This window comes from Pagrus pagrus (assembly GCF_965226575.1).
Source record: "Pagrus pagrus genome assembly, chromosome: 6".
NCBI lineage: Eukaryota > Metazoa > Chordata > Actinopteri > Spariformes > Sparidae > Pagrus > Pagrus pagrus.
The window spans coordinates 14,029,340-14,047,218 of record NC_140190.1 but is presented as its reverse complement, the minus strand read 5'-3'; the positions used below and the strand labels follow the sequence as shown (position 1 = coordinate 14,047,218).

Here is a 17,879-nt window from a genome sequence, read left to right as displayed (position 1 = left end):
CTATTTCTCTTTAATCTTAATTTAAATGCTTCATTGTTATTTGTTTAATCGGTGTTTATCTGTCAGACTTATGCTCCAAATTTTGTTTTTTTAATTCAAGGCATCCTGTCAGTGCTCATTCACTCTTTTTCTGAGTAACAGAAAGAACAAATCAACTCATTGTTCACTTGTAATTATCAACTACTTCAACAACTGTTTGCTACTCAGATTTTAATTTTTATTCCAGTTTGACTTTCTCATTTAGTTTTCTGTCGAAAATGAAAATATCCACTGAAGAATCCCAGAGAAGCATTATCCATGAACCAAAAAGTGAAAAATGGAGGAAGCACCCGGTTTTCATCATTATTCAGTGACTGTGGTTAAACTTTGGTGTTCTTCGTGTTCTTTGTTCAAAAACGCAAGTCACAAAAACAACTGAAAGAAACATAGAGATAATTATATACACAAGTATGAAAATATGTTATTCAAGAACAAAAGTGTTGAGCTTGCAGCTATCAATAATATGGATTTACAAACCAGATGGAGGTTACATGGAAGGACTTTTATTGCTAATGAAAGACAGTTAAGGCAGATAGATTTCTTGGTCTGATACTGAGGCCCTGCCTGCATCATTCAAACTACTGATGCATCAAAGTAGATGTGTGTGCTGCTGCATCCTCTGTGGGACCAATGATATGCCCAGTACCTTTAAAGGAGGAGGATGCCCAAACAAACAAAATAAACAAACTCTCTTTGTTTTCATGACTGAATAAACAAACTGACCTTAAAGGACAACACAACTTCATACTGTTTTACTTTGTTCATATGTGGCGGACCCTGCCACATTTCTAGCTTCAGACAGTGTTCTGGGGACCTTACCCAAAACTACACAGTGTGCCTTTAAGGATTGTATTATATTCAAACTCTTCTACGGAGTGCAGCTACTGCCAGCAAGTCCATTTGCCTTTGAGCACCGGCCTGGCAGGATTACAGATATTCTGAAGCAGTCAGTCCACATGACTAAACTTCAGTACTCCGGTCTCATAAGTAAGGGATGAACAAACTGTTGTTGTATTCGACAACATCTGTTTGTTTCCTAAAGTGCTAACAGGCTAAAAACTTCCCACCACTAGATGGAAGCAAAAGCAAAGTGTTCAACCTGTGGGATTGTCTTCAGTCTCTTTGTGCAGTTTGTTTCTGGGATTGTGATTAATGACACTGACAGCCAGCAGTGATATAATGTCTGAAGCAAGAGGATGAATTATTTCATGTGTTCAAAATCTCAAGTGTTAATCAGGCATGATCTGATATTAAAGTCTTCAGACAGCTTTTATTCTGTGAGGAAGCTTTGTCATACATCTGTTCTCAGTTTGTGACTTCCTCCTCTTCTCAGAATTGATTTGTTAGTCGCCACAGGGATAGGTGCGAGTTTTCTGCATTAAGCTTTGGTTTCACATGAACAGTACAAGTAGAGCATGAAATCGTAACGTTTTCCCCGTCGAGAAAACAACTGCACACAGATAGACCTGCATGTGACTATTGATGCAAGAAGGAAGTTATACACAACAAGATAAGTGGTTGGCTCATATACTGTATGTCATAAGAGCTTTTGAACATTGTGCTCCACTTGTCGTGTCTTAAGGTTTCAGATAATTTATATGTTCTGGTGCCAGAGATGTGGACTCGAGTCATTGTGACCTGAGCTTGAGTCGACTCAAGTCACTGTTCTGATGGCTTCAACTTGACTCGACAGAAAGTAAACGACTTGAGACTCAACTTGGACTTGGAAGTTAAAGACTTATGACTTGACTTGGAACATGATGACTCAAACGACTCGTCTGTGTTTATTTCATGTTTTCAGTGTAGTTTTTTCTTTTTTACAAGAAAACTATACATGTTTCATATTTCACTGACTATCAATAAACAAATTCAAGTCATTCTTCTACTTCTTGTCTTTTCTCTGTATAAAGATGGTATACTGAAGGTCAGACTTCAGTTTCTTGGGAAGGGAAAAAAAGTGACCTGACTTGGGACTCGACTTGACTTTAAAAACAACCTTTGACTTGACTCGCTCAGCAAAAATGACCTCGGACACTTGAGACTTGAACTAACTGACTTGAGTCACATGACTGTCTCATACTTACTGCTGCACTGTGATGAATCTAAAACATAGAGTCACACACTCACGATGCAGCCTGCTCTTCTCACTTGAAGCTAATTCCTAATCCTCTGTTAGACCCTATTTTGGGCAGATTGCTTCATTTACCCTCCAAGTGTTGCAAGATGCTTCACCATTGTCTTTAAGTACTGTCAAGTAAATGAATACACTTAGACACATAGTTAACATACCACATAGGCCTTCCTTATATAAGGTTCACTTTTAATAATAGAGGACTTCTATTTCTTTTCCCTTTTTAAAAAAAGTGCACTATGTAGTTTTGGAAAAGAAATTCACACTAATTTTACAATAATAATGCGGTAATAATAATACAAACTCATAATATATTAATTCATTTAAAGGGGCACTATGTAGTTATGGAGAAGAGATTCAAACTCACAATTGTAATATCTATAATATCAATGAGGTAATAGTACAAACTCAGAAAGATGTATTTTTTTCCATAACTGAATCAACAAGCTGTTCTCAGAGGAAAATAAGGTCCCCAGAATGCTGTTTAGGCTAGAAAGGTGGCAGGGTCCGCCACATATAAACAAAGTAAAACAGTATGAAATTGTGTTGTCCTTTAAGGTCAGTTTGTTTATTCAGTTTATTCAGTCATGAAAACAAAGAGTTTGTTTATTTAGTTTATTTAGATATAAAAGAATCAGTCAGTGAAGATTTTTCTCCTCTTATTAAAATTTCTTCCCCAAGACTACATAGTGCACCTTTAATATTTAATAAACAAGCCATCCTCAGAGGGGAACAAGTAAAGTAACAAGTAAAACAGTATGAGCTTGTTGTGTCCTTTGATAACAGTCATGACATGAATCAATAAAGGGATTTCTCTTCTAATAAAAATCCCTTCAAAGAAATATGCACCTGTAATAAAAACTATTTCCATATCGACATGGAGCTGCTGCGTTTTAATGGGAGTTGACTTCACCTTTCTCAAAATCTCAGAAGACCTCAGCAGCCTTCAGCTGAGTGGGAACTTTGCAGTTTTTACTATTTGCAGCATGTTATCAGGACACAACACTGGAGCTTACTATCCACAGTTGGAGTTTCATTTTCTTCATATCAACAGCAGGGGGCGCTTCAGCACCACAAACTTCGACGATGAGAAACTTTCTCCATTCGGCCAAAATCACGGATCATAAGAATCAAAACCCCGCTCGACCTTAGGAAACCAGAAATCTCCACTAATGCGCGCTTTGTGTGTTAAATTCAAATTAATTACAAATTAGATTAAAAAAAAAAAAAATGGAAGAAAAAAAATGAAAAGCCTTTTCAACCAACAAGTGACAAAATGAAATGTGTGCAGGTACGCTGCGGATGCTTCATAACAAAACGAGTTGTAAATGTAAAGAGGCCCCCTGTGGCGCAGAAATACACGTTTTTAAGCGGCTCGTGTGACATTAATTTATGTATTGATTGTCACATACAATATTTTAAAAAGATATTCCAACACCGTATAAACCAACAGGTCTAAGTAGGCTGGTGATCAGGTCCAAGTAAACAATTAGTCCTGGTTTTGGAGAACAGTGTGAGAGGTCAAATAAATAAATAAATAAACAAATGAAACGTGGACAGTTATTTCATCCCATCGCGTCAGAAACTTCAGCGCATCTATGGATGAAAATAAGAAATGTGTGATGATAAATCAGGCCGCTTGTGAGACCTGGAGACAGTGTTTGTGTGATGAGGGTCTGTTTCAGATTAAAAAGGCTTTGTGACAGGCGGGTCACACAGGAGGACGCACGGCTCAGCTCAGGGCTGTTTAACAAGTTGCATGCTTGACTTGCGCTCAGCTCCTCAGTGGAGAAGTCGTTTTCCTTCAGTCCAACGAATGCAAACGTAAAGCAGCAAACACACAATGCAGATATACAAAACACAAGACGTGTGACAATCTGTGTGATGAACGGGGGGGTGCTGATGTGGATGCGTCGCAGTGACCCGGTGTGTGTGCACGCATCACACACAGACACATTACACGTTGTCATCTGCTGGCCTCCTGCATGACGAAGACGAATTGGAGCAGGTTGCAGCTCGCTGTGTGCAACCCTGGGAATTGTGCAGGAAATGCAGATGGGTTCATGTTGTGACTTCTTGACGAGGAAAACACAAAACCCGTGAGAAGTGATGAGGGAATTAGGCTACTGGCCACAAAAACTTCCGAGGGAGGAGGGGGGGATTAAATCCGGACGAATCGGCCAGATTATTAGAGAAGACAACAGACGAGCAGCTCCGCGTGTACAGCAGCTATTTCACATCTTAAAGACATAAAATAAAAATATTAATTAAACGTCCGCGAAAATAGGAATAATAGAGTTATTGAAGTGAATTTGGCATTTTTTTCTAAATAATTATAGGAAATGTTTAGCCATTTTTTATTTGAAACATTATGCACTTTATTTCTGAATACACATGTATAGCGTTTGAAGAGTGGCGACACAATAATAATAATAATAATAATAATAATAATAATAATAATAATGTCTCATTATCATTTTCTTCGATGAGCAATCTGAAATTTAATTGCAGATAAAAGTCGTCATTCCTAAACAAATGAAATATTTGAAATGAGTAAAATAAAAAATTAGAAATATCGATACGTGTCTTTGCTTTGCTTTGCTTGTGTTTGTGTGGGTTATTTAATAAAGCCCACAGTCACAGTCATCCGAGTACACCTTCTGTTCCTCTCACCTCACACTGCAAAAAAAAAAAAAAAAAAAAGTTAATTTAATTGCGTCCCGCAGCCTCCTGTTCAAAAATCAACTCGCATTTTAAAAAAAAATTAAAATGTGAAATCTCCTAGTTGATTCGTCAGCGAGACTATTTTGTTTTTAATGCATTTCATCTGACGTATTCTTCATTTTCGTAATCAACTGTCAATATATTCATATAAACAGAATACGGTCGATCTCCAGCTGTATTCTGATATAAGTAATCTCATTCTTGAACAAGTCCATGTGCGCAGGAACAGCTGATATCAGCCCTCTGTATAACCCACATGTTTACCTTATTATTTTTAAAATTTTTCTAACGAAATATGAAATTTGTTTTGAACGATTCAAGAGCAGATCCAAATATTACTTTTTGCAGGGTAATTTCGTCCAGTTCCTGGTAACAGTGACTCAAAGACCACGTGACCAGCGTGCTCCTATAAATACCTTTTGAGAGCTAAGGAGGAGAGTGTCAGAGTCTGGCTGGATACCTACCCAAACCCGTGCGTAAAAGATATTTTGGACAGACTCTTGGATATCCAAAAGTCGCTTATTTTTTTAAATGACCTCGACCATAAACTGATCGCAGGCGGAAACAATCGCACCTCAAGACCACACAAGTCCAGACCGGTGCGAGATCGATGATCTTTGACTGTTTTGTTTCAAACCAAGTTTTCTGCTCGAGGAGGACCGCGCACGGCCCTGCTTGACCAGCCTCGGACGCCCAGGAGTCGCCAAATCCACAGGTCAAAGAGTTCTTTATCTTTTCAATAGATTCTAGCCATGTGTGCATTCAGTAGTTGGAGATAAAGCTGCAGCAAAAAAGTCTGGTGTGGTTGTGAGGGGGAGAGAGAGAGGGAGAGAGAGAGAGAGAGAGAGAGAGGGAGAGTGTGTGTGTGCGCTCTCGCTCAGTAGCCTCACCGGACCAGAGGAGGAGGAAATCTGGGAGAGAGGGGGAAGAGAAGCGGCGTCTCCAAGGATGACTTTAGGGACGGATATGTCCGACAGCTCTGCATTGTCCGAAGATGTGGACATCGATGTGGTTGGGGGTGACATATCCGTTGGAAAGGACGGGAAGTACATTCGCCACGAGTTCAACTTGGACAATGACTCGGACGATAATTACTCCCAGAACGCGGCCGAGAGGGTCTCCTCCCCCGGGCTCAGCAGCTCCGACTGCCCGTCAGACCAAATGGGCTCCAGCGCGGAGGTCGGGACCGTGATCGGGGACAAAGCCAGAAAAAGTGCACTTGTGAAGCCGCCCTACTCTTACATCGCCCTGATCACCATGGCCATCCTGCAGAGCCCCAAGAAACGCCTCACTCTCAGCGAGATCTGCGAGTTCATCAGCAACAGATTCCCCTACTACCGGGAGAAATTCCCCGCCTGGCAGAACTCCATCCGCCACAATCTGTCCTTAAATGACTGCTTCGTGAAAATCCCACGAGAGCCGGGCAACCCCGGAAAGGGCAACTACTGGACCCTCGACCCGGACTCCGCAGACATGTTCGACAACGGGAGCTTCTTGCGCAGGAGGAAGCGCTTCAAGAGGCACCAAGCGAATGAAATCCTCAGGGACTCCGGTGGCTTTCTGCCCGGGTTTGGATACGGCCCGTACGGATACAACTATGGACTCCAGCTGCAAGGCTTCCACGCAGCCCACAACCCGTATCACCCACACCACACAGGTGGTGCATTCCCCTTCCCTAACGCCCCATGCACCTTGCCCCCATCAGCCTCCATATTCCCTGCGCCGCACCCCCTGCCCTCACTTTTAGGGGCCGATTTAAGAAAGCCCTTTTACCCCCAACTAAGCCCGTCTCTGCCGCCTCTCAAGACGGACTCCAGCGCCCCGAGCCGGCCTTCATTCTCCATTGACAATATCATCGGTGGGGCCAACTCCACCGCCTCTTCCTTCAGCGCGCAGCCGGGCAGCCAGGCGCACATCCTGGCCATGTTGACCCCAGCACTGGCCTCTGCTTCCAACCATTTGGACATATTACAACCCGGGCCACCGGGTCAGACTTTTTCCAGCAAAACCCCGACTATGAACACTTGTCCTTTCTAAGAAAAAAAAAAGAATAAACGGTGAGATTGCCCCGAAAAAGAACTTTTAATAAAAAGCCAGTTGTGGCGTCGTGCTATGTGAAGGTAGGCTGTACATGCTCGGTGAAAAAAGACTGTTTGTTTTTGGCTCTCTCTGTTTCTTACAATGTACGAGGAGAGAAAGGTTTATTTATGGTTTGTAAATATGTGTATAATATTGACAGAAAAGCAAGAGAAACTCGGAGTGGGAGCTTTTTAAACAACGCTGGCCTGCAATCTGGCGTGTTGCCTTCACGTGCCGGTGGGAGAAAAAGAAATCCTGCGATTTTAACTTAACTTGTCACCCGATTTTTTTTTTAATTTTTTTTTTTTTATATAATTGAGAATTCTATCATGATTTATATTGTTTTTATCTTGTGCGTCGTGAGAAAAATGGCACTGTTCTTGTTGTTGTTGACATAGGCTGACAGAGACGGCAAACTCAGGTTTTACTTAGAAAGCACATGGAGACAAAAGGAGGGTTTCTGATAAAAAAAAAAAACAACAACAACAAAAAAACAAAACATTTCCCATCATCAACCCTCCTTGAATCTCCTCCACATGGTGATTTTGTGACAATATCATTTCATGTCGGTGGACACGTAGGCTATATGTGTTTTTTTGTTTTGTTTGTTTTTTTGCTTTTTGTTTTGGTATAAAAGAGCGCATTACCTCTCTCAATCTTTTAATTGTTGTCCGTTCCTATCTATTTTACAATTGAATCTGTGAGACATACAGTATGTCATGTGTTGCCAATAGAGAGAGAGTCACCTAAATGTTCATAGGTCATTTTTTTGGTTGTAACGACAAGAATAATAAATGTTTGTGAATTTGAAAAAAAAGGGTTATTTTTTTTTTTTTATTGCACTGAAAGTTTTTCTCTCCACAAAAATTAAAACAGACTTCAGGGTGATTAAATTAATTACATCAGACTTAATGGATTGAAATATATGTTGGTTTTAAATCAGTTTTATTTATTTATCTTTACTTTTAACTTTCCCTTAATCTAAATCAAATCTTAATATTTACTCTGGCTGTGATCAAACATCTTCCAACGCTCGGCTGATGAATCCAGGTGTAGACGCGGTGATCAGATGAAATAGCCTCTCAGTAATGCAGTTAATTAAGACTCTGTCTAGGTGTGAGAAACGCTCACAGTCCAGTTTAAACATTTCAGACACGACTCGATGTGTATAACAGTCATGAATATCACGCAACAGTGCGCAAGTATTCCTCTTGTGTGGCTCTCGCTCGCTTGTAAAGGACCATTTTCCAGCACGTTACAAAGGCCCCCTAAATGAATGGGCCACGCTAGCGGGCCTCGGCGCTCTGTAATTGAAAGTGAACAAGGATATACCCACGGTCTTTTGGGGTTTTCGTTGCTAATTTGTAGCAGCATTTTTCATCAGGCTCCTAATCCACCATAATGCGGCTTTTCGGCCGTTTGTTGATGTTGTCAGTGCGGACCCCTGGCCCAGGGGAGTGAATGTGCGCGCAGCGAGCGGTCCCCCCTGTGAGAGCAGCCACACACATTTAGAGCCCTGAAAAGCAATCTTCTCTAAAGGCCCTCGGTTTGCTCCTGCTTTCATGTCATCTGTGTTGTCTCGAGCTTCGTATAAAAGAAGCAGTGGGACTCGTCCGGCTACAGAAAACAGGCCTATTGGTCTTTTTCAGAGTTGTTGGAGCACATGTTTCCAGACAGAAGGGGGTGTAAAGCCTCCTTTATTTACCCGATCTGTGTGCAAATGGTTAAATTAGTTTGCGGGTGTTTTGACAGATGATTATTAAGGATGAAGGGTGGGAGGGCTGACTCCTCTGTTTCCCTTCAGCACAGCTCAGTGGAAGTCTTTGAAACGAAAACCAACACATGACTACTTTCTTTATCCGCACCCAGCCTTTTCTCTCCCCCCCCCTCCTCTCTCCCTCTCTCTCTCTCTCTTTAAATTGGACAATCGATAAATATCGCTCAACAATTTGGGAAATAGTTTGTATCACAGTCTCTCCGCGCTGTTAATTGATATCCTGCGCATGTAATTTGCAGAGTAAATGAGGGAAGGAAAAAAACATTAGCGGACTATTGAAGTTTTGCGCGCACACTCGCCCTGACAGGGAGTCATTACTCACCGCATCAGTCCATTAAAATCCACATGAAGCGTTTGCAGGGGCGGTTAAAAAAACCATTTAAAAAACAGCAGAGACGAGGAGGAAGCCAGTAAAAATCACGCAACGCAATACCACGCGCGCGCACGCGCAAACACACGCACGCACAGCGGGTTTGAAAATGGACGATTTGCGCTCGAACCCATTTTTTTTTTTTTACGCATCTTCAGCTCAAACTGTCCGTCTCTGCTGGAAGATTACAGGCTTTGCGACCAGAATAGAACTCGTTCTTCCTCAAACCACCACAAACACTGAACACATTGGACATCCGGGGAGCATCTTTCAACTCAGCCTTTAATTTTTTTATGGAAGTCCTGATGGGATATCATCACCGCTTTGACGCGTTAATGCTCGAGAGAGAGAAAGATTCCCAGGACCACCCACAGCTTCAGCACCGCCGCGTCTCTGTGGAGGTGACGACAGTCGTCATGTTTCGTGACGTTTCCTCTAACGACATGAGAAGTGAGTGATATGTGAAGTGACAGCCAAATGACTTAGAGAGTCACCAAAAACACATTTATACATTTCAAGGCAATTCCCATCTCTGTCTAACCGCTCCCACATGCTCTGACGGGGGCGCAAACAGGATTACACACGGATTTCGTGCCGGTTTAATTTATTTACAGACTGACATGTCAACAGGAGTGATTCAGATTTATCTCTTCTGTTCGCTCGGAATATGTTCTCGTGTTTGGATGACAGGAAGAGGAGACTGTATTATTATTATTATTATTATTATTATTATTATTATTAGGACATTTGAATCAGTTTAGCAGCAGGGGATTAGATGAGATCGTTTTTGCTTAAATCTTTCACTGCCCTGCCAATAACGTCACGTCCCTGATCGATGCATCCTGCGTCTTGAAGGACGCGAGGACGGCGGCTGTGCTGACACCTCGAGGAAAGTGTGTGTGTGTGTGTGTGTGTGTGTGTGTGTGTGTGTGTGTGTGTGTGTGTGTGGTTGGGAATAGAGATGACAGGCTCCTCTCCAAGGTCACACACGTCGACCCACACTGTTGAGAGCCATTCTTCATTGTGTGGATTTAGAACTCAAATATAATTTAATATAATATAATGAATTAACGAGGCTTCAGACGCACATTAAAGACACACTGGCCGTCATTCATTTCATCTGTAATGGTTTGTAGTGATGCAACTGCAACAACCTACAGATAATGAAGAGTTTAATCCCTCTGAAATTAACCGTACCCCGTTTAATTATGTAGTCATTTTAACGCGCTGATTTATTATGCAAAAATAAATAAATAAATAAATAAGATTTTGCTTCTTGATACGACCATGACACAAGGCAGGGACAGGTGCAATATACCTACATGCAAGATTTTTTTTATTCTACCTCGCAGTTATATTTTCTGTTGATCATTGAACAAAGGACGAAGGCAGTTTTTAGACTTTGAAATTGTTCCACCTGAACCTTAAACGAGATCCTCCTGACTTTGCTCTAAAGGATAAATGCACCAAAACAGAGACACTTGTTCGATTGGGTTTCTCTTCCTCCGGGACTGCAGTAGCTGGGATATATTTCTGGGATTTGCAGCAGACCTAATCAAAACAAACCGCTCACATTTGACTTTTTGGGACATCCTGGAAACTCACTCACTCACATGCACTTGTCCAACTTGCGGCTTTGGATGCCGTTGGGGACGCGCAGCCAGCTTTAGATCCTGCACACTTGTCCACTTCTTCCGCAAATATAACTATACTTAATCTCCTATATCTCCCCCCACCCTCCCCCCCTCCGTCACCCTCCTTCCTCCGTGTGTGGCTGTGCGCGCTTGCTGACGAGCCTCCTCGCCCCCGCGGAGGAATGTTGGCCCGGTCCGCGGCTCCCCGGGCCCGGAGGAGAGGCGAGCCGCGCGGCCCTGAGCTGCACAGCCGCTATAAATCACAGCCTCCCCTCGCTGCTCCCTCCAGCCTCCGTGTTTTTGCAACAGACAGAGGAATCCTTCGCTTAATTAATTTAGAATGTGTAAATAAAGCGAGGACAGTGAACTCCCCATCATCTCTGGAAACACAATATTAACTTTGGAAGATCCTCGCCCCGCCGACTCTGACACACTGGAGGAACACCTGCTGCAGGGGAGGGAGGGGGCAGAAAAAGATGAGGGCTCGGGGGTCAGGGGTATTAATGACTGCAGATATTATCCTGCTGCAAAGATCACCAGAATATGATAGCAGGTGATACAGGCCTGCTTTAGAAGAGAGAATGTGTGTTTACTGTAAAGTCTGCTCGGTGTATTTCTTAAAAAGATTTTGTCACCTGATGGTTTTAGATCAGATTTTTATCCCTTAAACATTTTTTTCCCCCACAGCTTTGGAGGCCTCCGTGCGCGAAATCTGGCACGCCTTGTACCTCGCTGACATTCACCGGCGTGCTTTTATATTCTCGTTTATCCCCTCAGATACACAACTACTGTGCACGTGCAGTTGTAGCTCCAGACAACGACAGCATTCACGTGGATGTTATCCTGCGCTCGGTGACACCTGATCCGGCACCAAATTACGCGCCTAACACGCACAACAACACATAAAAACACACGAGGCACGTCCTGATCCACTGATCGGCTGGTTGTGCACAAATGCCAGGAGATAATTAAAGTGAGCGCACAGAGCCGCGCGCACATTCAAAGCTGACCAATGAGATTGAGAAGCGACAATAAAAGCGGAACAATGCGACCATTGAGCGGCGGTAAACAATTTAAAGCCTCCCTATTAACACAGAGCCCGTAACACTAGAGGGAAGTTTGTTTCCTTGCACAGGCACCATCTCAGTTGGCTGTCAGGTTTTATCACCTGATGAAATCACATCATTTCCAAGTCTGGGCTCTTCCAAATAATTATAGTATGAGCCAAAAAGAGTCAGATTAAATTTTTTGATTAAGATGTCCTTCTCTGAGTACGTTTGGTGGAGAGATTTTTCACAAAAATAATGTTTTTAATCGTTTTTTTCTGCTCCACACATTCACTTGCTTTTCCACTATTTTATTTAAGAGGCACTAGTTTTGGAGAAGAGATTCAAAGTCAGAATTTTGATATTTACTAGATATTAATATTGTCTTAAGAAACAATCTTCTCCATACAGTAAGCCTATTGAGTCCCAAACGGCTCTTTATTGTCACGAAAAACAAAATTGAAATGATTTTTTTGGGCTGCCAATCTTTCTTTATCTCCCTCATTTGAAAAATACTGACACCAAACTAAAAATATTCCTCCTTAAACTTGCCAAATAAGGAAACTGCATTGGAAAAAGTTGCATTATCTCACCAGACTTTTTGACTATTGTAGTTCTGGAGAAGAAATTCAAACTCAGATATTTAATATTTACAATATTAACAAAGTAATCACTCGAACTAAGAATTTTTTTTATTTTTTATTTAACTGAATAAAAAAGCTGTTCTCAGAGGAAAATAAGGTCCCCTTTGAAGCTAGAAAGGTAGCAGGGTCCGCCACATATAAACAAAGTAAAACAGTATGAAATTGTGTTGTTCTTTAACACCAGATAGTTTGTTTATTTTAACTTCTGGTTAAAATTTGTTCTCCAAAACTACATAGTGCACCTTTAAATCTAACTTTTTTTCTTCCGGATGAGGACCTACTGGGTGCGATTCAACGTCCCCTTGGTGGTCCTCCGACCTCACCTTGGACAACACGAGTCTTCTCTATATAAACTCATATGTCCTCGACTTGGCTTCAGCAGGACGCATTAAAGGAAAGGGCCGAGTGTGCAGCACTCTTCTGTATTGCTCTGACAGAGAGGCGCAGCTGCTGTTTGCTCTCTCTCTCTCTCTCTCTCTCTCTCTCTCTCACACACACACACACACACACACACACACACATCATCTCAGCAGCAGCAGCAGCAGCAGCAGTGTGTCATGCGGGCGCTTCTGCAGCCTTCTTCCCGTTTGACCTTTGACGCCAGCGCATTACACTCACAGCGAGGATCCCCTGCGATTAATTAATCCGACGCGTTTATATACCCCGTAATTATTGATTCAGGATTTTTAACATGCTTTTATATAGATTATTTTCTTCACTGAGGCAAAATCAGAAGTTGATGTTTAGCTGTTTGAACTGAATGTCCGGAATAAATCTTTGGACTTGCCCTTTAATTTTATTCTCCACATAAAACACACTTCTAGATTTCCGTGCCAACTTCAGAGCATCAAAAATAACAATAAAAACTGAAAATGAATAAAATCGACTTACTCCAATCATGCTACACGAGCCAATATCACTCGTATTAATAAAGTTGAATTCAAATGGACTCATTTTGTCAACAACGACAACAACACAAGTGTTGCACACATCAAGTCACCAGGCCTGTTCATACTCAATTTGTCTGCTCTCTTAACGATCACATTGGGATCCACCTGATGGGTTTTAAGTGTAACGATTATATTTCAAGCACGGAGGGTTTAAGTCAGTGAAGTAAAACTAAAGTCAGCTCTGGGTGTGATATGAGAAATACCGAGGACACTGCAGCCTCCTGTGTCCCTGTGCAAAAAAAAAAAAAAAGGTGAAAATGAAACTTTGTTTATCTAATCTTTTTCAGCGTGAAAGTGTGTTTGCCAAAAGTAGGGGGAAAACCTCGCGATAAAATTGAAGTTTACTATCCAGAGTGAAATGCGATCAGGCTGAGGTCGTGGGGCCAAACTTTTTAAGACTAATGTTTATTTAGAGAAGTGAGCGCTGTCTATGGGACTCCCCGTTCTCCCAGAATGCCGCACTAATGTCTTTAGCAGGCCCGAGCAGACCACCAGCAGGACTGCATGCGGCTCCCTGCTGCAGCATGTTGTGGCCTTTTTAAGACAGGGCTGCATTCAGAGCAGGAGGCTGAGTCACATTAACCCAACATTAAAACCAGCAGGAATGTAAGCACGTGAGCCACCCTGGATGAGCTGCATTTTAAATAACAAAACTGATGCAATGCAAAGTTGTGACGCTTTAGAAACAATCCTCTCCGTACAGTTGACCTATTGAGTCCCAAACTGTTTTTTTTATTGTCATAAAAAACAAAATTGGAATTAATTTTTAGGCTGCCAATCTTTCTTTATCTCCCTCGTTTGTAAAATATTGACAGCATTCCTTGTTAAACTGGCCAAATAAGCGAAACTGCACTGGAAAAAGTTGCATTATCTCACCAGACTTTTTGACTATAAAATTAAAGGGGCACTATGTAGTTTTTAAGAAGAAATTCAGTCTCAGGATTCTGATATTTACATTATTAATGAGGTAATAATACAAACCCGGAAATATTTTTTTTTTCCATAACTGAATAAACAAGCTGTAAGGTCCCCAGAACACTGTTTGAAGCTAGAAAGGTGGCAAGGTCCGCCACATATAAACAAGTAAAACAGTATGAAATTGTGTTGTTCTTTAAGGTCAGTTTGTTGATTCAGTCATGGGAACATTTATGACAGTAAAGATCTATCTCTTCTGATTAAAATTTCCCTCCCAAACTATGTAGTGCACCTTTAAAGATGCTGACAAGTTTCATCATGAAGTGTAAAAGTGCACATATTTGCAGTGCATTTCCCCTGTGCTTGGAAAGCAGCAGCGTGTTTTCTTACAGTTTGTAAAATTGAATTAGATACGGTGGGGAATCTGACCTCCCGCCAGACCCGCATATTTTTCACCCCTCAGGTTTTAGTGTTCCTCGGGTATTTTTGTTTTCTCAGCTGGAACTGCCATTAGACATTGTGTCCGCGCCGTCCATTTCTATCTTTACCATCTCTCCTCTCCCCTCACCCGAACCACCTCCGCAACAGGGTCCCCCCCAACACCTCACTTTCTCCTCCTCTGGGCAGCTCACACCCCGCCACCTACGTTGATCTGAGACTGGACAAGACTGCAACACAGGCAGCTCTGCAGACCACGGGTATGCGCACTCCAGAGGAAAGCACATGTATACACAGAGGAAAGTATGTAGGCCCAGGGCCTTCTGTCAAGTGACAGCACTAATCACAAGAGCAACTTTGTTTCTTTATGGGCATTTTCTGACAGATTAGAGAGGACGGTTTAAAGGTACACTATGTAGTTTTGGGGAAGACATTTTAATCAGAAGAGAAAGATCTTCATTGACTGATTTTTTTTATGCCTAAACAAACCAAATAAACAAACTCAATTTGCTTTCAGGGCTGAATAAATTAAATAAACAAACTGACCATAAAGGACAACACAGTTTCATATTGTTTTACTTTGTTTATATGTGGCGGACCCTGCCACCTTTCTAGCTTCAGACAGTGTCCTGCGGGCCTTTTTTTCCTCTGAGAACATATTTTTTTATCCAGTTATGGAAAAGAGTTTTTATGTTTTCCTCATTAATATTGTTGTAAATATTAAAATTCTGAGTTTGAATTTCTTCTCCAAAACTACAAAGTGCTCCTTTAATTTTGCTTCCCTTCATAAAATGTATTTTCTGTATGAAATGAACAAGAACGCGTGGCTGTGTGGGTCAATAGTAAAAATACTAACTCAAATTATTCATTCACAGTTTTATTTATACTATTTGTGTGCTCCCATTTAGGGTTAAAAGTGACCTTCCACAGGTAAGAATCCATTTTTCATTTGATTTCATGTCTCAATTGTCACTGGTAATTTAAAAATGTCCCCTCTGTGTGAAACAAAAACAATTATGTGTTCTGACATCGTATAATGACGGGTATTTTGCTCAAATTTGATGGAGTATAGGAAGATCTTCAGTCGGCAAAGATGGACGCCTTTTTCTACACGGGTTATTGACCAAAAGTGCCTGTACAATTGCACACAATATAGCCCCATATGATTCTTCAGCGCATAAGAGCCCTGAGGAGCCACAACAGCAGTTACAGAGTCGGCAGCATCACAGCCTGCAAGCAGCCACTTCACTGGAGAGGCAGAGTGTACAGGAAGAGTCGAGGGATGGGCGGCAACCACAGGGGAAGATGCACGAAGAGAGATCAAGAACGAGTTATCTTATTATTATATCTATTATTTTTTATTGCTGACGTTGGCGCAGAAGAGACTTATTTCCATCTGCGAGGGAAGTCACTGCAGAGCGTGCAGATTGTCTACACATATTGCACAGATACGCACACACACACACACACATCATATGCACATGGATGATATACTAAAGTCAGTGTGTGTCAGGAGGTTTGAATTCAAAAAACCTTTTTCATATCAGTTCACGATGGACTTGCTCAGCTTTTATGTTGGTTAAGTGTAACCACGCGTAGACGCAGGTAGACAAAACATAATAAAAGTGTTATGAATGGCAGCCTGTACAAAGAGCCGCGCCTCAAACACCACACACATGTCGACTCGGAGCCACACACAGCATTACCTGACGTCAAGCCGGGCCTCCGAGGCATGGATAGCCTTTATTTGCATTTATTTTCTTTATTCATGTTATTAATCCAAGTCTATTCATGAGCGCTGATGTATCACAAATGGAGTGTATTTTTTACATCTGTAAGTACATCTGTGTGTGACCCTGGGTGAGTGCACAAAACACCAAGGTTCAAAGGCGAAGTGAATAAAAAGGCCAAAGATGATAAGGCCACTCGGAGGCTCCTTATGGAGGAGCAATGTCACACATGAAGAAAGGAGAGCGGAGCAGAGAAACAACAGGCTCCACAGTGAGAGGCTGATGCTGGGCTCAAGTAGCCTGAGATTGCACCCTGAGTAGAGGTAAAGGGGCATCTGATCACATGTATGTATGTATGTGTGCGTGTGTTTGTGTGTGTGTGTATGTGTGTGTGCGTTTGGATGGGGGGGAGGTTAATGTTGTTCATGACTAGTAGAGTCATTTCAAAGGGCTAGAGGCGCGGCTGGATGATGGATTGGAAGCTGAAGGGGCGAGCAGATGGGTAAGTAGAGAAAGTGAGGTTAAGTGGCAGTTAGATGTTGCAGATCTAAGCAGATCAAGAGCAGGGGAGTGTGTGTATGTGTGTGTGTGAGAGAGGGAGAGATAGAGGGAGAAAAGCAGAGTGCCACCAAGACGTGATTGTGGTGTGAATATTGTGTTTGTGACAGATTTCAAACTTTTTAAAGCAATATATTTGACTTTAGCTTCAGCTCCTCACCCCCTCTACCCCTTCACTTATTATAGTGGAAGTGAGTGATCAGTGTGTGGACGGTGAGGGAGCTCGCAAGCCGTGTGTAAACTTTTCCCATTCATTGGCAAGTCTGCCCTCTCTGGTATTATGAATTGTGTCTGTTTGATGAACAATGATTCCACCTGGCAAAATGGAAGAGAAATGGGCTGTAATGATTCAGAGCTTTTCCAGTTACCAATTATGTTTGATTGCTAGGGTCTGAAGTCAATATACTGACCTTTTCTTCTGCTGATTTGCCATAAATTAAACTTTATTTGCCAACTACATTAGTTGTCCACTACATTAAAGGAAAGGTTTGCCCAAAAATGAAAATGTAGTCATTATCTAATCACCCCCGTGGAGAAGAAAAGTGAAGTTTCGTTGTCCACAAAACAATTCTGGAGCTTCACAGCAAAAAACAACTGAGGTAGATGTGGACTTAATGGGGACTAAACAACTTAACCTAAAAATAAATAAATAAAATGGCTCCATACAGCACGATCCAAGTCTCCGGAAGCCGTGAGAAGATGTTATTCACACCCTTGACGCAGGGTCGAGCTTGTGCACCCACTTCAGACGGGGTGTGCGCTAATGCTTTTAGCTCAGCAGCTACAGTGAAAGATTTCGGCTAAATAAAATGTCTTTTCAAATCAATTTGAGATCTCAGGGCAT

General features: G+C 41.9%; 1 protein-coding gene across 1 annotated transcript; it reads left to right on the top strand.

The window, feature by feature from the left end:
• Positions 1-5,370: 5,370 nt before the first annotated feature.
• Positions 5,371-7,754, top strand: foxd2 (forkhead box D2). The gene has a single exon (XM_084354661.1). It carries the CDS (start codon positions 5,843-5,845, stop codon positions 6,929-6,931), a length of 1,089 nt encoding a protein of 362 aa, XP_084210787.1. The 5' UTR covers positions 5,371-5,842; the 3' UTR covers positions 6,932-7,754.
• Positions 7,755-17,879: the final 10,125 nt, after the last annotated feature.